Source organism: Pseudopipra pipra, chromosome 14 (assembly GCF_036250125.1).
Source record: "Pseudopipra pipra isolate bDixPip1 chromosome 14, bDixPip1.hap1, whole genome shotgun sequence".
Taxonomy (NCBI): Eukaryota; Metazoa; Chordata; class Aves; order Passeriformes; family Pipridae; genus Pseudopipra; species Pseudopipra pipra.
Genome location: NC_087562.1, coordinates 4494015 through 4519440, shown reverse-complemented (window position 1 = coordinate 4519440; position 25426 = coordinate 4494015). Strand labels below are relative to the sequence as shown.

The 25426-nt window shown below is 44.6% G+C and overlaps 1 protein-coding gene and 1 long non-coding RNA gene across 4 annotated transcripts in view; one reads left to right on the top strand and one right to left on the bottom strand.

The window, feature by feature from the left end:
* CDYL2 (chromodomain Y like 2) overlaps positions 1–9566 on the bottom strand; it is a 58564-nt gene extending 48998 nt beyond the window's left edge. For both annotated transcript variants that reach the window (XM_064670929.1, XM_064670930.1), the window contains exon 1: positions 8638–9566. In XM_064670929.1, the coding sequence (XP_064526999.1) occupies positions 8638–9447 (810 nt within the window). In that variant the 5' untranslated portion in view covers positions 9448–9566. The remainder of the gene's footprint in view (positions 1–8637) is intronic.
* Positions 1–25426, top strand: part of LOC135421991 (uncharacterized) — a 377077-nt gene that overhangs the window by 84803 nt on the left and 266848 nt on the right. For both annotated transcript variants that reach the window (XR_010434268.1, XR_010434267.1), the window contains one exon: positions 6040–10107. This is a non-coding gene — a long non-coding RNA (uncharacterized LOC135421991). The remainder of the gene's footprint in view (positions 1–6039; positions 10108–25426) is intronic.

Here is a 25426-nt window from a genome sequence, read left to right as displayed (position 1 = left end):
CTACCACCAGTTGCATTTTGTCAGGAGTCTGGACCAGGCTGCCCAGGGCAGTGGTGGAATCACCATCCCTGGAAGTGTTCAAAAGGTGTGTGGATGTGGCACTTGGGGACGTGGGTTAGGGGTGAACACGGTGGTGCTGGTTCATGGCTGGACTTGATGACCTTAAAAGTCTTTTCCAACCTTAATGATTCCATGATTCTAAATCTGGACTGTGAGGGCTCTAAACCAGAAGCTGACTTTCTTTGTATCAGAAACAGAACCCACTACTCTGATCAGTCCTTTGCTTTGCAAAGATATTAATTGACAAGGATTAGGAATTAGAACACCAGAATACAACTTGCAAGGCAAGTGTTTGTGATCTCTGCAGACCGTATCAACACCTCAGTCAATAGCTATGTTTGTTTAATGACTGTGGTAAGTACAAAACTAAGAACTGCCATACGAGGTCAGACTAAAGGTCCACTTAGCTCAACGTGTTGTATATTCTACAGAAATTAGTGCTGGGTGCTCAGGAAACAGCACCTGTAGAGTAAGTGCTGCCCTTGCTCTGCTCTTCCAGCTTCTGTGATCAGCAGTTTAAAGATTGGTTTGTGCTGAAAGATGTCCTGAAAGGTGTAAAGGGATTTTACCATTCTTTGACACCATTTACAGTTCTGATTTCTACAACATCCCATGGCAATGAATTCCAAAATTTAAATACTGTGGAGTACACCCTTTGTGTCGGTCCCCTCCTCATTTCCTTGGCCTTGGATCTTCTCTTGTGCAATGAGAAATAGCATAATAACTAAACATTCCCCATTTGTCTTTTCCATACCATTCCTGCCTTTCTCAATCACTTCTTTTCCCATCCAGAAAGTTGTCCCAAGGTATCTTCACTGACAGTCACTCCTCCTGTGAACACCCTGATGGCCCTTCTCTGCATCCCTGCAGTTCTGTGTTCTTGCAGTGGGTACAGCACTGCCCAGGTGGAAGCACAATATTCCCCAGGGACAGGAGGTTGATCCTCATCTCTTTCATTCTCAAATACTTCCTTACTAACACCTAAACTTGTGCTTGCCTGAGGTTTTGCTCTGACAAGCTGTAGTCTGGTCCCATGGACCAGACACCCCCCAGGAGCTGGAAGCCCTTTTCTGGTTCAGTGTCCTGGGGAGGGAGTTTGGTCACTGCTCTCCAAGACAGTGCTGGGATGCAAACAGAGGTGTGGTGACTGGGGATCTCAGGGAGATTCACTTCAAAAGCATGCACCTGATCCAAATTAAAACACTGATGTGGACACACCCAGAAGCTTTCCACAATGATTCCAAGATTTCTCCAGAATAGTAACAGATTCTTCAGGGCTCATTTTTATGCATGTTTAATCAGGATTATTTTTCCTTTGCTCATTAGCTTGCATTTATAAACACTGAATTTCAGCTGCTGTCACCCAGCTCTTCATTGTCAACCTTTGTCTTGACAATTATAATAATAATCTATGAATTGTCAAGAGTAATAGTGATTATTTTCAAACAATTGATGATTCTGTTGTACAACACGGGCCCTAATACTGATATTTGGAAACTCTATTCATAGACACCCTCTCTGTGAACCAGGTAAGAGATGACCAACTCTTCTGGACCACACCTTGGTGTCATTACCAACTGCTCCTGTGGGCTTTTACAATAAGGTTTTTTGATAAAACACACCAGCCAGAGCCATTCTTATCTAGACATTGACCAAGAGTTCTTCCTTCCAAAATGTTAACTCTTGTCCAAACAAGACACACGTTCCCATGAATCTGCTGATTCCGTTTCTTCTGGGAGGTGCAATGGATCTCAGACTTACTGCTGTGATGAGCACATTGAAGTGATTACTTTACTATAAGATGATTTCACAAAACTCCCCCAAAATATAAATAAATGCAGTGAAGAAAGAGCCTTAAGGGAGAAAATATCCTCATTGTTCCTGTTTCGCTCCTCTTAAAGAACAGGCTGCAATTTTGGGGGGTAGACTGGGAGAAATCTAGCAAAGCCCAGGTGGGGCAACTGCTTTTTTCCAACAGTGTCTTTGTGACAGATGATTTCAATGCTGGTTTTGTTTCAGTGTGTTGTTGTAGTCTGTTGCTCACACTGCCAGCCTTTACCATTTTGTAAGAGTCAACCTATTTCCTCTTTTTTGGTGAGCCACAAGAGGAATCATTCTTTCCTACACAGGTCAACTATATCGACTTCTTGTGAAAGTTTTTAGACACCTAGTAGGTTGGCAACAATATTTTATATTAGGGCTCATCAGGAGATAATATTAAAATAGTATTGTAATCTACATTTTCTCTATGTAGTATAAGAAAATAGATTGAAGTGTATTTGCAATATTACCAGTGCAAAGTTCTGATAATAAACAAAGAGTGTGACATAATTATTCAACAGGCCAAAATGATGAACTTCCTTCTGTCAAAATGAGAATATTTGTATTTGCATGAATGTAAAGAAAGCCAGAATTCACATACCCCCCTACCAGTTGCCCTGCCTTGCCAACGTTTCACTTCAGTGATATTGTTCTAAATAGTTTGAATGCAAGGGACATTGAACTATTTAGTTAACTTTTTTTGCCAGTGTCAGGATGTCAGTGCCATAAAATGTGCTGCAGAAAGTGTCTGAAAAATACATGGATAAGAAAGAACAATACAAAGGGATTGCACTGATGAAAATGTACAGAGCCAAGAAACTCTAATGCTGCTAAAAGTCAAATGAATGGACAAAGAAATGCTATTTACAGCATAGCTGGCCATCACAAATACTCCATTGATTTAAAAAAAATAATTAGCCCATTTCTTTCAATATTAGACCATGTTTAAATTTTGCCATTATTTGAAATGTCCCTAAATATTTTAACTTTCACAAGCAATTACTAAACAACGAGTTTGTTGCTGGATTTGAATTTTGAATCAAAGACCAGCCCAAAGTAAAGCACCGTATTTGTCATTCAGAAAGTATCACCAAAAAATGATGTCATTTTAACCTTTGAATAGTTCTCAGCACTGAACCACGTTCAGTTCAGTGGCTTTGGTGGTGCCTTCACTGCAAATGTTGAGGCTTTCAGGAGGGACAGGGTGTATTTTCAGTGTCCCTCCCAAGCCAGGAGTACACTTATGCCATGTACCTTGAAGGAAACTACACTTGATCCAGATAAAACACTTTATCAAGATTGTAACAAGAAATCAATTGGTTTTCAGGGCCCCAAAATATGCCCAGCAGTTTACAGTGTAATGAGGAAGTTGGACCCGTGGTAACAGAGTGCCGCTGTAGGTAAACAAGACAGTCATTATGTGCATTGTAATGTTCCATACGAGGCTCAGCACTGGAATTTCTGAGGCAGATAATGAATATTGCCAGAGTTATCCAGTTACACTTCAGAACCTCACTCTATCTTTCATTTAGAGAACTCCAGGACCTGAGCAGAAGGGACCTCAGGTTAGCTCTTTGTTACTGGCAACAAAATTCCTGGACTTCCACCAACCCAGGGCAATGCTGCTCGGAGGTGACCTGACTTTGAGGACAGTTGTCTTTAAATACTGATTTTGAGAACAGATCAATGATAACATATAAATAGCTGACTCATCAAAATAGTTGTTAGTAAAGCCTTTCCACTAAAAAAATAAGGTGTTACTTACAGGTGCTTAGAGCTGGAGAGCCCCAGCCCAGTGTTACTGAAACCAGCACTGCAGCCACAGCTTGCCAAGGTACAGAAGCAGTAGGTGCTGTTCTATATTCCCCAGATCCTACTTGGAGCCACTGTTCTCTGCTTGTGGAATCAGTCTTGTTCCTTCACCATGGAACAGTTATATCAATAACGAGCTTGATTTGAGACACATTAATAATTTACTTAAATAAACCATCTTCTTGCAAGTCACCTCTGTCTTAGAAAACACACGCTGAAATGATTTAAACAACAGATTTCTGCTTTTCATTTCAATCAGCAGATTTTAAGTCTCTATCTCTGCTAAGAAGTGACTCCATTGAAAGAGATGCAAGATGGAAAGCCACAATGCTCCAAAACTTGCATTTGCTCACTTTGTAAAGCAAAGATGCTTTTCTAAACCCTGCATCTGCAATCCAAACCTTGCATCCAAAAGCTCAACCCTGTTCTCTCCCACTTGCACGTCTCCACATGTCATGAGGCTTCAGCAGCCCAAACAGTGCCATTGTTAGCTTCAAGTTTTGACTTTGCTGGTACCTGAGTGCAGGTATAAATGGGAGATGTTGCAATTATCTGGAAGTACATTATCTTTCTGCTGGATCAGGTGAGCTGAACTAAACTGCAGCTTGTTCTTACAGTGCTGCATAAACAGGCTAAGATTGGATTGAAACCTGTCACTGTGGTGGGCAAGCTCCTGTCCTTGGGTGTTGTATCATTTCAGTGAGAAGATACCAGTTTTTAAATTGACACTTTTTCACTTTAAAACAAACACCACGGGGTTTATTATTGTGATCCAGAAACACATGCATGTGACAGTCCCCTTCAGAGATTCAGCTATAATCTTTAGATCACTTACCAAAGGTGTGGTAACACAATCTGACACAAGGTAAAATATGACTTCAGATTTCAACATCATCACCCCTGAAAGTCTAAGTGTGTTCATTGTATACAAGCCCCCAAAATATTATATTAAAAAAAAGTCAGCTTGAGGAGCATCTCTATGATACTGATTCACATACTCATCAATAAAGGGGGGGGTTATTGCAGCAAACAGGATGCTCTGGGCTAGGAAAAATAAAGTTAGGTGCACTGTTCCTATGGAGTTTTTCCCCCTCTAGAGCCATCTCATGGACTTGTAATACCAGAGTCTCTGTGAGAGAACTGTCAAGGTTTAGATAATGTGACAACTAAATTGTACATGGAAAACACAAAATGTTATTTCAAGTTACTGAGAACTTTAATGTGAATCAACAAACTTGGTATTTAAGAGTAAATACATTTCCCTTTCTGTTGGTTACCAAACTGAACGAGGATCTCCCATCAATGCCTCCAACAGTGTATGTGAATCACAAGGCAAACCAAGGCTGCCTTGCTGAAGGCCACTGTGAATACCCTTTTGTCAGTCCTTTATTTTCAGACTGTTATTCCTAAGGAACACACATCATAGGTCTTTAATATTTAACAGGTCACCTCTTATAAGGAAAAGCAAGGAAAAAAAAAAAGGGAGTATTCCATGACACTTTCACCCACTCATAAAAGCTTGGAGTCATAAGCACATGGAAGTCAAGCAAAGCCAAACCAGCATTTCATGTAGCCTGAGAATTACACTAAAGCATACACAGCATTCCTTACTCTTAAAGGGAAAAAATGTACTTTGAAAACGTCAAAACTAACACCTACATTCCACCATATAATGGAATAACTCGCTTCTGCTGTAAAGTGTCTTGGTTCTAATACACAGCTCTAGAACTGAACTGCCAGTAAACACAGAACTCCCAAGGGGTGTTCTCTTGCTTCCAGAATAAATCAGTACCTCTTTCACAGTCCAAACCCAAATGTAACAGGGGGTTTTTCAGGTGATTAGATGCCATTTCTAAACAGAAAAAGGCACCTAGTCAAACAAACACTGAGGTTGTTTTGCCTGTGATCTTATTTTGCTTCATTATAAAGACAGTAATTGAATTTATCTCTAAGTTTAAAAGGTTGAAAAGCCTTTTAAAATAACATGACAGTAGAAAATGAATTGACTGACAAGATAAATATGCACATCTATTTCCAAAACTTAAAAAATTATAAAAGTTTCTTGAGTGTCACCAAAATATGAGAGGCTTGTATAGGTAATATATACACTGTACTCCTTCATGTGCTTTATCATAGCTCCTAGATCGTGACTGGCTTTAACAAAATGATTTTGCAGCCAGAATTAAATACCTCAAATTGCAGAGTTAATTATTGTCTTATTTGCTGAAGTTCAGTAAGAATCCTTGAAGGACTTGGATATTTCTAAGGAGTCAAAATGGAATCAGGAGTGCAATATATCTTTGGAATTGTCGCAATAACACCCAAATTATTTATTTCCACCCACAGCCCCAAATTATTTCAAGGTAAACTCCTGGAACTGTTTGATGGTCATCCTGTGATCCACGTAATGTTCTACTAGTTCAGGAGGGCAGAGAAGAATGATGTGTCCAAGCAAGAACTTGGACTGCTCTGAAGGCACAAAGCTCTTCATCTCATGTGCAACCTGGTGTAGGACATCCCAGCTCTAAGAGCTTCCTTCCAATAAATCCCCTTGATGCAGTTGGTTTTCTGGGAAGGGAAGAAGCAGGGAGGCAAAGCTGAGTCGATTTTTAAATGAAGCCGCTACCAATTGCTATCCATTAGACCTACAGACTCTTCAGCTTTCTAGACATTTCTTCCGACCTCTGTCATGGAGAACTTCACCGTGAAGCCGCAGAATGCAGATGGATTGACAACCAAAGCCCCGCGTGTACTTTTTCCCACATGTCCAACTCGTAGATGAAGATTTCACACCATGAGCAGTTGAGAAGGTCATATTCCAAACACCTCACATGACAAGGAATGAACAGCCACACTTCTTACCTGTTGTGGTGGAGACAAGTCTTCCATGTTGTACAACGCTAAGCAAAAGTAGCTCAAATGGAGTAACAAAGAAAGGAAGTGATTCAGAGGCTTTGAACCACAGGACCAACAATTCACATCCATCCACGCAAACGCCGGCAAAATGACTGGGCCTAACACTGCCTGCAAACTGGGCTGTGTGTTCCCTCCTGCACACCAGATTACTCCTCGAGCAACCTCTCTGGGATGCCACACAGTGGTACTCAGTGCACAGCCCACGACCAACGGCCAAACGTCACCATCTTGTGACGCAACGATCAGAAACAGCCGAATTTTTTAACGACGAGTTGTTAATTTTTTAACCAGCATGGCCACCATTAGTCTGAGACATACCAGCTTTATTTCCTTCTAGAACTAATTGAAACATCCGAAGAAAACTCGGACAACACCAGGCAAAGATCCTCCATGCATCCCAGAAACTACTCATACTAAAGTTGTGTCGCTAACTTTTTTGGGTCAAAGCTGTTCTTCACAGAACTCCCACTGGCTATTCCAGAGTCACAACAGCAATGACATGCAATATCCTTAAAATTACAAAGTTAAATGGCAGGTACCACAAAAAGGAGAGAAAAAACACCAATAGTACTATTCAGATCATCATGTACTTCCAATAATTTAACACCTTGGAGGAGAGCTGAAGTGCTGTTCACTCCAGAGGAGGTCTGTGTCACACACAGCAAAATACAGCCCTAGTAGAGCAATGTCATCCCTTAACTATGACCTCTGTCAAAGACTTTGAAAGACAATGAAAGTAAAAACTGCCTACGTGAAACCTCTCAGATCCTCGACGTCTTGCTCCTGAGACCCTACAGCTGATCATCAAGATCATCAAACGTGGAGTAAGTCCAACCAAGTCCAACCAACCACAGCAGCAGCTCCACACCCAAGCACACCCTGATGGTTGAGCAGTGCCTATCATCGGCACACAGCTCCAACTGGAAGGTGATGGTTTCAGTCCTAGCCCTTAAACTGTGCTCTCCAGAGAACCACAACACAAACAGCCATTTCACCAGGAAACACCAGGAGCCTGAGGAGGTGCTCCAGACCATGAAGTGTAGGACATCCAGTCACGTTTGGTGCCTTTAGATGATAGACTTCCACCCTGGTTCCACTTACTGGAACAGGATATTTCAAACCACCAGGTCCAGTCTGCCTTATTTTTAATTTCAGCTTTCTCCCTTCTTCTTCTTCTTCTTCTCCGGCATGGCAAGAGTGGCTAGACCCGTTCTCAGTTGGGGCATTACAACTGGGCGCCAGCGGTCAAAATTCGTCAGGGTCTCCGGCCCCTCGTCCCCTCCCTGTCCCGAGCCGGAGGAGCCGGGCGGCCGATGGTGCCCCGGCGCTGTGGCCGCGGCCGGGGGGCAGCGCCCGGCGGGCTGGGCTGGGGGGCCCGGGGGCCGCCGCCCGCCCCTCCCGCAGCCCGGGCCGCCCGGAGCGGGGCCCCCGCCAAACTTTGCGGCCCGCGGGGAGCCCGGGCCCGGCCCGGCCGCCGCCCCCGCCACCCCCGCAGCACCCCGGGCAGGAGGTGAAGCAACCTGGCGCCGGCTCCTGCACTTTGCACAGCGGGCGCAGAGCCGCCTCCATCCCTGCGCCTCCCGGCAGCGCTAAGGCGCATTTTTTCGCACTAATCTGCACATTCAGCACGTCCAGAGCGCCTATGACTTTACCTGGACTTTCTCCACTCTCCGGGCTCATCACACCGCGATCGCCTCCCCATCCTACCGCTAACTCTCGCTCTCCTTCACTCCTTCCTCCTTCCCTCTTGCAAGGCCTGCTAAGATCAAGCCCGATGGAAAGTAGAGAGAGAAAGAGAAAGAGAGAGGCAGCGGGAAGGGAGGGGAGCCGCTCCATCCCTCCCTGCCCCCCCCCGGGCACACACGCCAGCCCTTTTCCCCCCACCCCAGCCCTTCCCTCGGCGATTTCCTCCGCTCTTCTGCAACTACGAGGGCTCGGCGGAGCGGCTCCGAACGCGCCCCCGCTGCCCCCGGCGGCGCCCCGGCCGGCGCCCCCCCCGCCGCCCGCCCGCCCCGCGGCCCCCGCTACCTCGTAAAGGTCCCCCGAAGCCATGCTGGGGTGCGGGACCGGGCTCCTCCGCGCCGTCTCCCTCTCTCCACCTCTCCCGCTCCCCCACTCGCTCTCTCTGTTGAGTAAACTGTGTTTTGCAGAATGACAGGCTTTGGGGCTGGCTGTGCGCAGAATCAGAGGCGAGGAGAGCGGAGAGGCAGGCGGCGGGGCTGGCGTAACCAGCAGCAGCAGCAGCAGCAGCAGCTCGGGCGCACAGCGCCGGGAGCCGCGTCTCCCCCGCGGCGGCGGGGCCGGCGCCCCCCGCCCTCCCCTCACACCCCGCCCGCCGCCGCCGCCTCCCGCCCCGGGCGGGGACCGGGACCGGGACGGCTCCCCCTCTGCGCCCTCCCTCCGGCAGGGAAAGTCCCCGGGCCGCTCTGACGGCGGCCTCCTCTGCCCCCCCCCCCGCCTTCTTCCCCTCCGCCCCCCCGCCTCAAAACTCTTTCCGCGGCCAACATAAATAAATAAAAAATTATAATTTAAAAAGAATAAAAAATAGAGGGGCGGGGGGAGTGTGTGGGGGGGCGAGGAGCGGGCGCTTGTCGGGGAGGGCCGCGCCGCCCGCCCAAGGTCACCACGGGGAGAGCCGGGCGCGGGGCCTCGGGCGGCCCTGCCGGCACCTTCCCGCCCCCTCGGCGCCGCATGGCCGCCCCACCCGGCCCGGCCGTCGCCGAGGGGACGGCGGGGCCGGGAGCCCCCCGAGGAGGGGCGGCCCGGGGAGGGGCGGCAGCTCTCGCCCCCCGCTCCCCGCCGGGCACAGCGGTGCCTCTCCCGCGCCCCCTCAGCCATTTTGCGGGTTCTCCCGCCCGCCCCGGCCGATGGAAAGCACGGCCCGCCCGCCACCTGCCCCCCACGTGGAGGCGGCGGCCGGCGGTTCGAAGCGGCTGAGGGACGTCGGGTGGCGCGAAGCCATCGGCCATCGACACTTTGGAGCCGTCCGGGTCATCTGTCTGAGGGAAAACGCTGCCCCACGGCCACCGGCTCCTCGCGCGCAGTGAGGGGGAGCGCGGGCCGGCGGTGCTGAGCGGGCCGGGCTGTACCTGGACCCACCCCCGGCCCTCGTCAGCCATCACCGCAGAGCTCAGAGCTCCGGGTGAGGAGCTTGGCTTGTCTCACACCAACTCCACGCGTGGCGTGAGTCTGGACATACTCCGGAACCATCTGGATGCGATCCTGTGCTTGAGTGGGGAGGCGGGACCAAATGACCCACTGTGGTTCCTTCTGACCTGCCCGGTTCTGTGCTTCTGTGAAGAAGAACAAGCTCATGGTGAAGGGAAGCCCTGCTTTTCGTCAGTGGTGGAGTCTTCAGGAGACAGGGACTGGTGTGTGGCAAAGAGCCCTGAGCATCATCCCCTGGGCACCTGAAGCCAAGGGCTGTTCCCTGTGGAGGCTCATGAGCATCGCGTCGTGTTCCTTCAGCTTCACACTGTGCTGAGTGTGTTTCTCCAGGTAAAGGTTGAGCATCATCTCGATATTTTATTTATTGATAGGAAAGCACACCATGAGGGTGTGCTCTGAACAGCCCTTCACACCTTGGCTCCATAGCCAGCCTGCTCTAGTTGTCACTGGATTTTGGCCTCATGTTCTCAGCCCACAGCAGACCCGTGGTAGCCATTCCCTGGAGCCTTGGGAGCACTGGTGGATGCTCCATGGTCTGGTTTTGCCGTAGTCGTGGCTTTTGTTCATCTTCATTCTGTTGGCATCTTTCATCTCTGGATTTCGGTCCTTTGCACGCTGCTGCACTCCATGTGAATATGGGAATTGGCACTGCCCAGTCTGTTCCCTGAGCACAGGTTGGAGATGGTTATTGAGGATGATAAGGTAAGCCTCGACATGGTTAATAAATGTCGCTGGTATCGAGTGCTGAAATATTCCTGAAATTTCATTTCTTGCCAGAAATCCTGGTGTGGTTCTAGTGGGGTGAAGCCAAAGACTCTTCTGACTGAGAGGTTTCCTGTGTAAAATATCAATATTGGGTATTTTGAACGTTGTCACTTTTTATCATGGAAGTAAGAAATCACACATGCACATCCAGCTCTTGGTTGACCCCATCTCCTGAACTGTGAATATTACCTCTGGTGATTATGAACTTGCCAGCTAACCAGCTTAGTATTGACTTAGAATTCAATAAAAACTATCTAATGATAGTTTGGAGCTCGAAGATGTTTATGGTTTGTGTGGTCTGCAGGGGGGTGTGATAATGTTGAACTCCTAAGGACAAGCCACATAAAACATAACTAGTTGCTTGTCTTGACTGTAGTAACTGGAGGGTTGTTCTCTGCTTTCTGATTTGCCAGGAATATTTGGATTGTTGGGATTTGACATTTGAAGAGTAAAATGTTGAAAAGATTAAGAAATACTGTAAACTACCCCTGCTTAGTAATTCCAATAATTAGTGCAGCAAATACTTCTTAATTGCCAAGCAATGCATTACTTCATAATCACACCCCATGGTTTCTTCTTGATAAATCAATTATTTTGTCTTATTGTAAAGTGACTTCTATTGTTTATGGTAGTGAAGCAGCTCATTGAGCAAAACATAAGAATACATCCATCCATAAGTAGATATTTTAATACATTTCTCTTCAAAGTTTGCTTTATTACAACTACATTTTGCTGCTTTCCACAGCAGTAAACAAAATGGCAGTGAGAGCCAGTGAGTCATTTTTAGATGCATCCTGAAATATTCCTTCTCCGAAACTGTTGGCTGTCTTCATAGTATCAACTCTCTCCAAAGGTGTCTTGAATGAATTAAAAAAAGTCCCTTCCCAAGCTGTAGAAGAATATACATCTTTTATTTTGAGACAGGTCTAATAATCAGACTGTTCTTTCTGGGCTTCACTGTTCCTCTGCTCCCAGGCAGCTGAAGTGAGACCAACTCACCCTGCACCATATTGGAAGAAATCTCCCCGACCTGGTCCTGTGTTTGAGGCAATTACATTTACATTGTACAGTGTTTAGATCACTGTTACATTGTCAATACTGTTGCTGCAAGATTTACAAGCCAAACAAATTGTAGCTTGGAAGTTTTGAAAGGATGAATGCTTTAGTGAATACTTTGAAGAGGGGAAACATCTTTTTCCTGATTACTCACTCCTCGTTTTGGAGCGCACAGTCCCTTGGGATTCGGTGGTGTGTGAGTCAACAGTGAGGAGCAGAAAGAGGACTTCTGCCATTGTCAGCCCCAGAAAACGTTGATTGTGGTTTCAGTGTATTTCCCTGTCATTTAGCAGAAAACAGAGTTTTAAATTTTAAAAAATTCAAGTGACCTTCATTTGCTCAGCAGGTCTTTATTGTTTTCTAGACAGGGCATGTGGTATCCCTCTGAGTCTTGTGGAAGAAAATAGACATACTTGAACTTATTATCATTTTTTTTAGGGTTTCTGATAATAGGTTTTCTGGAAAGACGTATTTCCCAATTTTATTTGCCTTTAAATGGAAATCTCTGTACTCTGAAATGAAATTGCAGCAAAATCCAGATTGTTGATCAAATTGCAAACTCTGAACTGAATGTTTTCCCTAAATATGTGATTATTCATTACTCTTATTGTTTCACTGCCTTCTCCTGTTTCCCGTCCCAAGAGAGCAGTGCAGGCAAGGGAGGCATTCCAAGTGTGAGACGTCACACTCCGGCACTTCTTTGGGTTTGGTGGATGCTCTGGTTTCCACTGCTTTAATTACAGGAATTATCTCTCGGTCTGAATAAACTTAAAACCAAAAGTGTTCTGTTTCAGAAAGCAAAAGCGCTGTTGGCATGGCTGGGCCATTGATTGGGGATTGATTGTTCAGTCCATCAGTGCAGGGCTGTACAAACTGTGGGCACTGCACAGTCCATGAGCCACTTCCCCCAAGGAGGGGATTTGCAGCTGGCAACAGGGTTTGTGAAACGTCGCCCTGAGGGGTGGTGGTGTCTCCTGAGGAGGAAGCAGAATGGTGGGAAGGAGTAATCTGGTAAATGAAGAAATGGAGAGGCTTCCTGTGCCAAGGTGCTTAGGACAAGAGGGCACAGTCTTAAGCTCTGCCAGGAGAGGTTTAGGCTGGATATTAGGAAGAAGTTTTTTATGGAGAGAGTAATCAGACACTGTGATGGGCTGCCCAGGGAGGGGGGGATTCACTGTCCCTGGAGGTGTTTAAGATGAGACTGGATGTGGCATCAGTGCCATGGGCTGGGAACCACAGCGGGGTTGGATCAAGGTTGGACTTGATGGTCTCGGAGATATTTTCCAACCCGGTTGATTCTGTGATTCTAAGGTATGAAAATTAAATGAGAGCAGGGTGAAAACAAGGCATGAGTGAAGGACAAGGAGCCAAAGGTAAATGCAAGGAGGAAGCTTTGGCTGTGTGAGGAAATGGGGGAGGCAAAGGGAATATTTTAGCAGCAGCAACTGCAGGAAAAGCAGGGAACAAGGTAGTAAGATGTGTGTTGCCAACCTGAGAAGGGAGGATGACCAGAACGTGGAAAAAGTCAGTGAGGGTGAAAATGAAAGAAGGAGTTTTAGTGAATTCATAGAAGAAGAGATGACAGGAAATGGTGAGTGGCTACAGCAGGAAGAGGAGAGTCACTTGTAACTCCACTGTTCTGTCTGATAGACAGGATCATGGATTTCCAGGGCTTGGTACCAGGATGGCTCCATACTCCCCTGTTAGCTCTGAGGGAGCACTGGGATACCCCAGGAAGCTTGTCACAAAAATGATCCATGAGGTGAGGTCAAATAGGAGCTGCAGAACAAGAGGAGGATGTCCTTGACATACACACAAAATCTGAAAATTAGAGACAAGATGAATGTGAGCAATAGGAAGGCACCATGTCTTTTTTAATAACTGATTTACATTATTTTGTGACAAGAAGAAGATTTGGGCAAAGCCCAGTGTACTTTGCCCTGTGCCACGTTGTCTTTGAAAGCAAACAAGTGGCTGTGATCATTTGATTCTGGTGCTAAATTAATTGTCCTACTCCAAACCCTTCTTTGGATCTTATAACATGCAATTACTTGTCATCCAGAGGAAGCGTTGGAAATACCACAGTGTGAGGAAACAAACAGTAATATATAGAAAACAAAGCAATGCTTATTTGTTGTGGTACAGAATATGCCATGGAACAGAACTTTTCTGGGGTTGACAGTGGGTAGTCTGGGGTTAATGGCTGCTGTTCTGAAAACTGACTTTTCTTCTTATGACTTTATGACTCTGTTCTGTTCTATTAAATATGGCCAATGTAGGTTTGCCTTATTTTGGGAAGGGGAAAAAAGAAACTTTGCCCAAGGATAAAATTAAGATAGCTTTGTCTTTCTCTGAGCACATTGAGTACCTCCCAATGACACCAAAATAACATCTTTCCGCGTTCTGCTCCCTCTTGTTTGCAAATGCTGTTTTTCCCACCTGACATGTTGTAATAGGTAATAGGAAGGGGCCAAAAGATTCCTGTTGGATGATTTGGTAACTTTCTAACTAGATCATTTGGAAGTCAATCTCAAATGGGAACTCTTGTGTATGCTGAGCTTTCAGAATTGCTGGCTCAACAGTGGAATTTCAACAGATTTAGGAAATCACGATGTGCATCAATGAGGAGCAAATGGCACACGCTGCTTTCCTATATTCCTGTATTTCCTGAACATCAGGGAAGAGTCCAGTATTAGAGACTTTGGTTTATGGCCTTATTTTTTGTGTGAGTAGAAATAGAAGTGTGAAGTGGAGGTCAAGTGCTTTCTTCTGTTAAAGAACAAATGATGGTGTATAAACACCCAAGAATGTTATAAGTTGTAATGGAACATGGGATTTGAAATTGCCAACTTGAAAGTGCCAAGTGGAGGAATTTGGGATATGTTTTATTGGTATTATCTGGACAAGATTCACAAGAATAGTCACAAAGAATCTATAAATAGCAAGATGATAGAGAACAGTATAAGATTTGTCTGTTCTCTTAGGGGAAGACACCTGACGTGTTCAGTGTGGTTTACACACAGAGTACATGTGATATTGAGGGTGATCACAGTGGGAAGCTAATTTTTTAAGCTGATTTTTCTCCCTGAAACTTTTGCTCTATAAAAATTGCACTGAACAAACGATATCTAACACACAAACATGCAGGGGTTTAATGCCCAGGTGTACAAAATGTGTGTGTGAAGCAATCCTGTGTTTTGTGATTTTTAATCATGGACTCAGCCTGGATCTCTGTATTCACACTCACCAACCCCCTCTGTGCAGCTGGGCTGCTCCTGAGGGTTGCCCAAGGAAAGGAATATCACTGATGGTAGTAAAAATAACTCTGGAACTGTGCAAGGCCACATAACATTTCAGGAAACTAAAAGAATTATTCCTTACTGATGAGAAAAACTATGGAGCTGGATCCATCCATGTAGAGGATTCCATGATGTCAGTACTGGTGAGGAAGGGGAGCCTGAAGGCACGAGGTGCCTTCAAGTCTGTTTTTCTTGTAAGAAAAACCCCTTGATACACTGAAAATGTTTTACAAATACATATTATTATAAGAGAAGGCACAATAGTGGTGGCTGGAGAAGGTCTCTGTAGTTCACCCAGTCCAACCCTGCAGCCCAACCCTGAGTCATCCAGAGCACATTTACTCTGGTTTTGAGTATCTCCAAAGATGGGGAGTCCACAACCTCTCTATCCCAGTGTTCAACCACCCTCAGAGTAAAAAAAAAGTTTTTCTTCTGTTTAAATGGCTGTTTAAATTAGAATTCATTAAGCTGCATTTAATGAGTTTAATTTTGATGAGATTTTTCAAAATGCACACTAGAAATGTATTGGAATCTCTTGACCATGATCTAAAAACTGAAATGTGTCACGACCTGGTGATTCTCAGGGCCACGGCAGGTTGCACAGTCAGGGCTGAAATCCATGTCCCAGCTCTGAGGCCTTGCTCCATCAGTGAATTGGCACATCTGTGCCATTGTTTCCAAGGACATTCTTTAATGAAGGAGTTCCTTTTGTGCTTGTAGGGTTCTTGGGCTCTGGTACATTATGTTGGAATTCACTCAAGAAAATGAATATATATTGTATTTGAGTGTCATAACACAGCTCTAAATATTATCATGAGCTAGTCAAGGATTAGCTACTCTTTGCCTGGAAAGCTAAAATAAAGAGCTTTTAGATCTTGGCAAAATGGGAAAAACCTAATGTACTGCAGGGAGAAGTAGCATTCATTTTTCCTGGTGGTCATTCACAAATTCTTTCTGGGCCTGGTTAGCTACAGCTGCTAATGGCACACTTTTTAGGAGATGTTTGTATTCACAGGGGTTTTGTTTAGCAGCATGGAAACTGAATTTTAAAGGAATATTTTTCTTCTTTTATTTTGCTAGGATGTTTCGTGTTTTAAAATAATAGGTGTTTAATGGTGCCTTATCATACAGCCTGCACTTTAAAAATGTGTAAATACATCGTGCATGTTAATTATTTTTTCTTATAGCTGCCTTTAAATACAAGCTAGTGGAAGTGTCCATTGACATCCCAGGGCTGTTGCTGGGTTTGGTTATGTCTCTGAGAGGAGAATTATGCCCAGTGTGAATGAATATGCAAGAGGCTCTGTGTTACAGTACATACTCAGCTATGCTAATCAGCAGGACTACTTTTTAGGGTAAGGGCTATAAACTAGGCCTTATGGGATCTAGTACTTGCACTGCATTTATTTGCAGGAGAAGAACCCTTCCAAAGCATTACTTACACAATTTTTGATAAAGAACTGGGAAACTGGTAATACCTTCTTCTTAGACATTATTCTAAGTTTTTATGTTATCTCTTTTTATTTTTAGACTTTAGAATTGTCAAGAATCTAACTCTGTTTCGTTTTGCATCAGAGTGATTTTTAAGAGTTTTAAATCCATTTGCAGTGCTGATTTCCAAAGAATGAACCATTAAACTTTCCTGTAGTGTCTCTAGCAGAGTGTGTCAGTACAGATGAGGTGGCAGCCAGCCCACCTGGGGGAGGCATGGACTGCTCCACAGCCTCCATAATGGGGCTTTCTTAAACCAAACTAGACTGATTTAGAGTCAAAGAACTCAATGAAAAAGCCTGGTTTTAATTTAAAAGACCAATTCATTTATCGGTGTGAATCGAGAGTAATTCTGGAAAAATCAGGGACTGTAAAACCCGAGCAGAGAGCAGGATTGGGTCTGGACCTTTACACCCAACCCCACATGTCCTGCACGGTCTGCTTGGAACAAAGCAAGCTGAGCATATTAAAAGCCACAGCCTGAAAGCTGAACTTTCAGAGAATTTAAAGTAAAGATTTCAGTGTAGCAACAGCAGTTCACCTTCCCTGAAATTCTGGCCTGGAGTCTTTAAATGGAGATAAATCCCATGTTGGTGGGAACCAAGGACTTGTTCCCAACTCACCTCTCGCCACCTAGTCTCACTTGGTGTTATTTTAGTTCTATAATAGTGCAGTAATTTTGCTTCTTCATCTGCTCTCTTGGCAACGTGTCACTTCTGGTTGGGAGTTCCCTGAAAGCAGAAGTTGTGACTTTGTTTCAGCTTGGCATTTTGGTGGCCTGTAGTTGTAGTTCTCACTGACCTGTGTTACTGTGTGTTCCCTCTGTTGCTAACCAGTTAGACCGAACCACAGTAGCCTGTCTAAACTTACTGTCTGGAAACAAAAGCTGAGTTTTGTTTATGTGTGAGTTCATGCAACACATTGTTTGCAAGTATGTGATAGAGATAACTTTTCATACAAAACAGTGAAGAATATTGGTGCTGATATCAGCAGATAAAAATCTTGGTTTGTCTTTTTGTTATCTTGAACAGCCTCTCAGTTACACTTTTTTTGTGCACAAACCAGTCCATTTTCATTCTAATTCTGGGTAAGGAAACATATAATTTTCTGTTCTAGTTTTAATAACACAGTTTCAGAGCATGTGTCAACTAAGTATGCCTGTGCAAATGGCTACCAATTCCTTATCACTCTTTTTGTTCATTTTCCCTCTCTAATGCAGAAATCTTTGACAGGTGCTCTCCCCCTGCTTATTCCCCTGAACTGAGTTTCAGTTCTGATGTGGCAGTAAGGGCTGTTGTCTCAGGTGAACACTTGACATGGAGATTTGGACCTTGCACCCAATGCCACTGTTCTGGGAAGGGATAATTTTCAATGCCTTTGTTGATGGAAAGCAGCACAAAAGTGTCTGTGTGCTGGGGGCTGTGCTGTGGTAGCAGTTGGGGCCATTTAGGTGGTTGGGGGACTAAAAACCTCATGGAAGAAGGGGCTGAGGGACAAAGGTTTGTGTAGTCCCAAGAAGAGAAGCTTAAAGTGGATCTAATCGTGGTCTTAAGAGGAGGATGTGCCAGACTTTTCTGAGAGATGGGGCAAGAGGATGTGGGGCAGTGGTCACAAGTTGCCAGAAGGGAAATTATGACTGACAGAAGGAAAAAGAATCATAATGAGAGAGGCTAAGATGCCTGTAGAGGCTATGGATTCTCCAGCTTCAGAGATTTTCAAGACTCAACTGGACAAGGCCCTGGGCTGTCTTGTCTAACTCTGAAATTAGCCTTCTTTGCTAAAGAAGTTGGGCTGGATGACCTCCAGAGGTTCTTTTCATGCTCAGCTCTTCTGTAATTCTCTAAAACCGGAGGGAAAGATCTGAGATTTTTTCCCCTTGATCTGTAACTTCAGTTCTAAGGATTTTACTCCTTGAAATTGCAACTGTTAACATCATGTCAGTACATAGTTAGGCGAAATAAAAGTGTTCAAATTACCTTGTGTGGGTGGAGGTAATCTGTGCAGCCTTGAACTGCAAATAGTAATTAAATAGGGTGGTAGCAGAATGTATCCTGTGCTAGAGCTCCTGTTCTCTGCATTGCTGGGAGCTCTTCCTTCACTGCCTTGTGTCCTCCTTGTGTAAGAGGAACCAGCACAGCTTCAGCCAGAGGAAGGCAGGAAACAACTGAAGTTGGGAGACACTCATGGTCTGTCTGAGGTTGTTGTGAGACTGATGCTCGAAAATGTAGTAAAAAAACCACAAAAGGCTGGTACAACACACCTGCAGCTGGGCATTTGGCATTGCTAAGAGGACAGTGTTTTCTGCATCTTTGTGTTCATCCAGGTGCCTTTTGTGTTTGGGTTTCAGGCTGTTGCAAAGTCTGACTGTTGCTGGGGGACGTAACCCAAGGACATGGTCACTGATGGCTGCTGGATGGTTCTCCTGTGTACCTGCCAACATTTGACATCCAGGAAGGGGACAGTTGGCTGATGTGCCTGGTCACTCTTTCTGCCTTGGCAATCTTGGTGCTGGTTGGTGAGCAGGAGCTGCAGCCTGAACAAGAGCTCCTTGGAGAGTTCAGTGCTCAGTAGGCCTGTTCTGGGGGGGATTCCTTGGTTCCTCAGGGCAGCAGAGACAGTGCTTGAACTGAGAGCTGCAGTTACAGTCCCCCACCACCAGTACCACCCTGTGTGCCACCTTCCCATGCATCTGCACAAGGGTTGGGTTGCAGTCAGCTGCCAAGAGCCAGGATGATTGAGCCATACCTACGGCAAAGATACCGCCTTGCTTCTGGGTCAGGAACACGGCTGTGCACAGTGTCTGTCAGCTGTGGCCACATCATCCCTTCCTGCACGTGCCATCTGCCCAGAAACCCCTCCCCTCCTGTGCACAGGTCCTGTTCCCTTGCTGCCTGTCGGTGAATCCTTCCTGAGCCACCCAGGATGTCTCACCATGGCCAGCAGTGCGGGTGGGTGTGCTGCTGTTTGGTGGCAGGGACTTCTCAGAGGTCATGGATGAGCTGGGATGTGGACTCTGCCTAACTCATGGGATTGCTTCAGTGGCTCTGCTGTCACATGATGGTCACACCATAGGACTGCCCTTGGCTCCTTCTGGTGCAGCCAGTTGTCCCCAAAGCTGCCTCCTTGATGACTCTTATCAGTGCAATGGAAAGACTGAAAAAACATTTAATGTGGAGGAAGGGTCACAAAAACAGTGGTCTGCTCCCAGCTAGAAAAGGAAAATATGTCTGTGAAACATGTTTGGAGTCTTGAGTTTCAGGTCTAGATGGACTGTTATTGGTGTCACAAAACCAGTCACTTTTTCTGTGGGTCTCCAAAGACTAATGCTAGTGGGTATAAACCCAGAACCTGTCAGCTCAAGTGGGGGTCTGCTCAGCCCTCAGAGGTCATATGTATCAGCTGCCTGCTCCTGAGACATCACTGAATGTGCCTCAGCCTTTATGGTTGTTAACTGTCACCTTTCTTGGGCAGTAAAATTCCTTACAGGGCAAATCTTGTCTCTTCTTTCTCTTTTAGGATAGAACTAACTTGGTTCAGGAGCTGTCTGTAACAGAACACTGATGTGTTCTATTGGAAGGTGCCACCCTAAAAAGCAGTATTTCCACTTGACAATTAGAAAGCTTATTCCTACAGAAATGTAATGAGGAAGATTAATTTCAAATGTAGTGGATATATTGAGCTATCTCCCTTCAGATCAAATAATATTCCTTTCTCTCAATAGTATCTGTCGAGTGAAGGCAGACAGGGAGGAAATTTCATGTGTGGACTGAGAATATGTAAAGTTACAAAAAGAAACTATTTCTTATCAGAGGACAGAGACTATAAATATCAGGAGTCACTGTTAGGGCCTACAGCAAAACTGAGCAATAACAGATAAACCTTCTAACTCCTGAGGATTTCTAAATCAAATGACTGATCAGTTGTGTTTGCAACTGCTCCTTTGACCTGTGATTGGTCTTGAAAGCTGTGCAAGACCTGATGGCCTCAAAAGCTCTTGTTACACATTCTCACCTCTCTTTTCAGTAGAAATTACTCTTTTTCTGTTATTTTATTGAGAGGTAGTTCATTGCTGAAGGTTTCAGAGCTACCCAGGGAGGGAAGAAAAGCGATGATATGATATGTTGAAGAGATGTACCAACCTTATCTTCACCTACATTAGTCTTTGGAACATGATATTTAAGCAACAAGTCACCTGCTTGGTAGAATGTATTGCTGTTGTCCTGTTGTGGTGTCTTCAGAAAGTATTCTGTAAATCCATGTTGAACTGAACCACAGCAGTGACTCATTGTGCTTGCTAAAACCAGATAGAAAGGATTAATTTTGTAGTTTATGTGTCTTTCTTTGTGTGTGTCCATGATAGATGGGTATGACAGGAGTATCCCAAGTGCACTCTGAATACTAAATCATTCATAAATGCCATTGATGAGTGTTCACCTTTCAGGTTGGCAAATGCACTGATTCCCCTGTCTGCTCTCACTGTCTTTCTCCTTGTCAGCAATGGACTCACACAGAAGGGATGGTGGGACAGCACTGAGCCTCCTCCCCCTGCTCCAGGGCATCACATGAGTGAGGAGAAGGAGATGAGGCACCTTTCTGACCTATCATCCTGAAATTCCTTTACTGGGAGAAATTCAGGGAATTTATAAGGAAATATATGGGGTAGAGTACAGAAAAAACCCAACAAACCCCAGCAAACCATGACCATCCCAAACCCTGAGAAATAAAAGACAGAAAATACAGGGCATTAGAATTCCTTCTGTCACACCAACATTAGTTTGTTCATTGGGTGCTTTGAGTTGCAGACTTTCAGGCATTCACTGCTTTGAGGTTTCCAGGCTCTAGGAAATCATGAGCTTTTTCTAATACTCAAGCTAATTTTCAGTGTGTTTTTTTTTTTCTTTTCTTCATCAAAGTCAACACTGACTCACCAAATGTGATTATATACTCTCTGTTTTTTTCTTTTCCACTGTTGCTGTTGTATTTTCCCACTTCTTTTCCCAGAGTATGTCTATTGTATCCATCATGAAGTCCATGGGTGATGTAATTACCCTGGTCTTTGTGTAATGTGTTGTTGCATAGACATTTGTCCAATTCCTGTTACCTGGGCTGTCACTAAACCTTTATAACCTACCCCCTCCTTGGACGTGGTTAAAAACCTTTTGGGAACTTCTGGAAAATTAAGACTGATGCCCAATAAAAAGAAGCCTTGGGTGTTTTGTGGTTTTGTTCTTAGATCAAATACTTCAAGACTTATCAATTCCAAAAGCACCCGAGCAATTAAAAACCTGAGCTTGCACCAAGGGCTCTGCTCCTCCTGTTCCCTGGTGGTGCTGAGCTCCAAAAACTGGTGCATTGCAGGACCTTTGATTTGTCCTTTCCTTAACTGGAATTGTAGATGGTTTGGGTGGGGGGAGAGTGGTGTGGCAGCTCTGGGGCAGTCAAGGCTCCCCAGCAGGTTTCAGAAGTTCCCGGCGTGTCACGTGCCTTTTTTGCACAGATGCAAACTTGGCCCTTTAGGATGCTCATGGACAGTTAATTTTTACTGTGCTCCTGAAGCTCATTAGGTGAGTGGAAGACCTATTTTAGGATAAGGAACTAAAAAAGGCTTGGCTTGTTCAGCTTAGGAGGAGAAAAACCGAGATACAATGTGAATATATTATTCCTGAGGGAATAAATGCAAGGCATGGAAAAGAGCTGTTGAGCTAAAGGGCAGTATTTGCTTATGAAAAAAAAATTGGTCTAAACTGGCCATGAATATTTTCTGGCTGCAAATCAGAAGGTTTTTTTTTTTTAATTTTATGAGATCCTGGAACAGCCTGCAAATGAAGTAGTGGGTTCAGAGAAAGAACAGCTGCTTTTAAGGTGGAGCTCGATACTTCTATGAAAAGAATTATATAACATGGTGCCTACAGACTGCCTGTGATGACTCAGGAGATCCCTTCCAGTCCTGTGTTCCTAAATTTTCCTGAGCAATTCAAGTATAAGAAGAAAATGTCAATTTGAAACAATTTGTAGCTCGGTTCAGCCCGAGTACAATTAAATGGGATAAAGAAAAGGCACTTTTTTAGCTGGAGGGCATTCTGCCTTCTGCATTTCAAAGGCCTGTGGCAACCATGGTAGCTTGTCAAAATGGTTGTGAGGATCTCTTACAACACAAGGGTTTAGACACCGTAAATCTGGGACCTGCCAATAACAATAATGTTTAATGTCTTTTTTAAGACTTTCTAAGTCCTCCCCCCCTAACCTATGGGAAGAGGAAGAAGCAGCTCCATTTTCATCATGTGTAGAGGAAAGGATTGGTCTGATCCTTTCCAGGGAAAATCATGTCCAGTGTACAAGTGTCGTGGAGACACAGAACGGGACAAGAAGTTGTAAGAAATGTTCTGCTCCATTCATTTGTAGGTGAGATGCTACATAGATTTTACAGAGGAATTTTGTTATGTTTTACCAGGTCTGGAGCACTGGTTCAGTAATGAAATTCTCCATGCCCATTACACAAACTCCCTTTATCAACACATACATCTTGTTACTGATTGGAAATGCTGCAGAACTCTACAGCAAGGCTGAAAAAACTGGGGGGTGATAAGATGTGTATCAGGCCATGTTCTTTTTTTGCAAGCTTTTCTTTCAGCATTTGGGATTTTCTTGTGCATTAGGCTCACTGGAAACTCTTGCTTTGGCCTAGATTAATCCCTAAAAGCAGAACACAGATTACTTTATACTTGTGGATTAAGAGTCACTTAATGAGGACAGTTGGTATTGCCTCTTCAGTTTGGCTGAGTTTCTTACGAGCCAAAAGCCTCTCCAAGATTGCAGCTCTCACCTGCAAAACCCCATCTGAGAAATAACTAGTCAGTGCATTTTCTTCCTGGCCTGATTGCATTTCTCATGAATCAGCTAAACCCACCGTGGGACCTCAGCAGCTATTTCTGGGTCCCTGAGGGGAGGTGGGGATTGCAGGAAGCTTGCAGCATTGCTGTGCTACTGCAAGCAAATTTATCAGTGTCAATGGTTTCCAGACTCTTAGGCTGAGCATTAAAACCAGTAGTTGCAAGTAGGACATTTGTCATCAAAACTTTTTCTTTTTTTTTTTTTTTTTCCCTGGAAAAAAATGGCTTTTTAATTAAATAGCACTTTTGGGGTGGAAGAAGAAGAACTTTTGTTGGTACATCTATGTCTTTACTTAAAATCTGCAAACATACAAATGTTCTCAATTCTGATAATCGAGAACATATTTTATATACCCACCCCTTTTCCAAATTTATTAAAATATTTTTGTCGCCGATCAAAACTTCTTGTGAAAAAAAATAAAAATGGCTTCCCAGCTGCCTCTGCTTTGTACTGTTTGGGTTTGCACAGGTTTAGTTTGTCTGTGAGAATTTTGACTCCCTTACATTTGCAATAAAAAGGGTAGAAAGTACTTGTAATATTTGCTGAGTGTCTGTCCTCGCTCACAGTTACCCAGCACTTACACAGCCGTGGTTTAGAAAACCCAGATAGAACTGTAATGTTTCTGTTGTTCTGCAGTGTAGCACTGACATTTCCTACAGTGAAAAGGTTAGCTTTTTTTTTTTTCCTGTATGTTATGTTTCTATGTGAAGAATATTCCAATTTTCAGGTAAAATGCACTGAGAGAACCCTGGCTTGTCTTTTAGCATCCATTACTAAGCATCAGAATTCTCCAAAGTGCAGGAGGATGCTTTATGCTGGTAATGACTGACTGACCTTTCTATTAACACCACTTGGAGGGCAGTTTAGTGGCTTACCTCTTTAGCAAAATTAATAAATTCAGGGGTTTCATTAATGAGCGTTTTCATTCATAGTTCTGCTTTAAAACATAATTATATGTTACTCATAATGTTGCTTATACTCCACTGTGTTCTGTCTCTTCATTCAAAAGCTGCCCTGTGATGTAGCTGCATTTCCATTCCTTCTTTTATCCCCAAAGCCACATCTTGAAATCAGTGGGGCCACATCGTTGCAGCAGAGAAGTCTTTGGCTCTGCATCGTCTGAGAGTCTCGTCTCCACACATTGTTCTTGTTGTGACTGGGGAACATATGTCCCATTACTGCTGTTGTGGAAATATCAAGTAAGATGTAGAATGTCAACTGCAGTTGTTCATGGAGAGTGGAAAGGCAGGGGAAGCCTCTGGAATAAATGCTGGAACCTGAAGAAGAGCCCTTCCCATCGCTTACTGTGCCATTCCAGGTGAGAGGAAAATGCTGAGGCCAAATACCTGGTGGGCAGTGGTTGTTTACTGATACAGAACTCTGCACTTTCTAAAATTGGGAGATTTATCTCACCTTTTCTCTTTGGAGGTCTATTGTTTGGGAATATGCTGAATATCTTTCCTTTTTTTCCTGTTAGCAAGTAAACCTCTCCTTGAGCTTTCACTTATGCACTTAAATATGGTAATTATTTTTATGGGAGTAGGACCCAGATAGAAAATTTTCCTACCGCTGCAGCTCCTTAACCCAAACCATTTCTCACAGGCATTTCCTTCATCCGACTAAACTGAAGCAGCCATGAGTCAGCAATGCACCCTGAGTGACTCAGCAGTTGGTCTGATTAGGGGTATTTGTCCTTAACTGGTGCAATTAAGAAGGCAGCAGAAATTCAAGTACATGACTCCATCATTGCACTCATTTCCTCAGTGCAGGCAGAATGTCGTCCATAGGTTGTTGCATTCTCTGCATTCACTAAAAAGTGAAAGGAATGAGGTGTTTGGGGGTCTCCAGCTCAGATCTCCCCACACTGAGGGTTGGATTGTCACGTTGGACATCCAGTGGTGCTTCCTGCAGTGCTGGTTTGTGCCAAACAGCTGAGCCTGCTGTGCCCACCCCTCTGCTCACACACAGAGATGGGTGCTGTGCCTGAGGGTGATGGGTCCTTTACCTGCAGGGGTGGGAAGGCCTGAGCACCCAATGGATCCAGTGCTGGTCAGTTGAATGCCGTGTGTGCAGAGGTTCCAGCACTTCCAGCTGGAGGGGTGTGTGCTGGAAGGTGTTGTGTGTCATGTGTGCAGCCTGGGCATGGC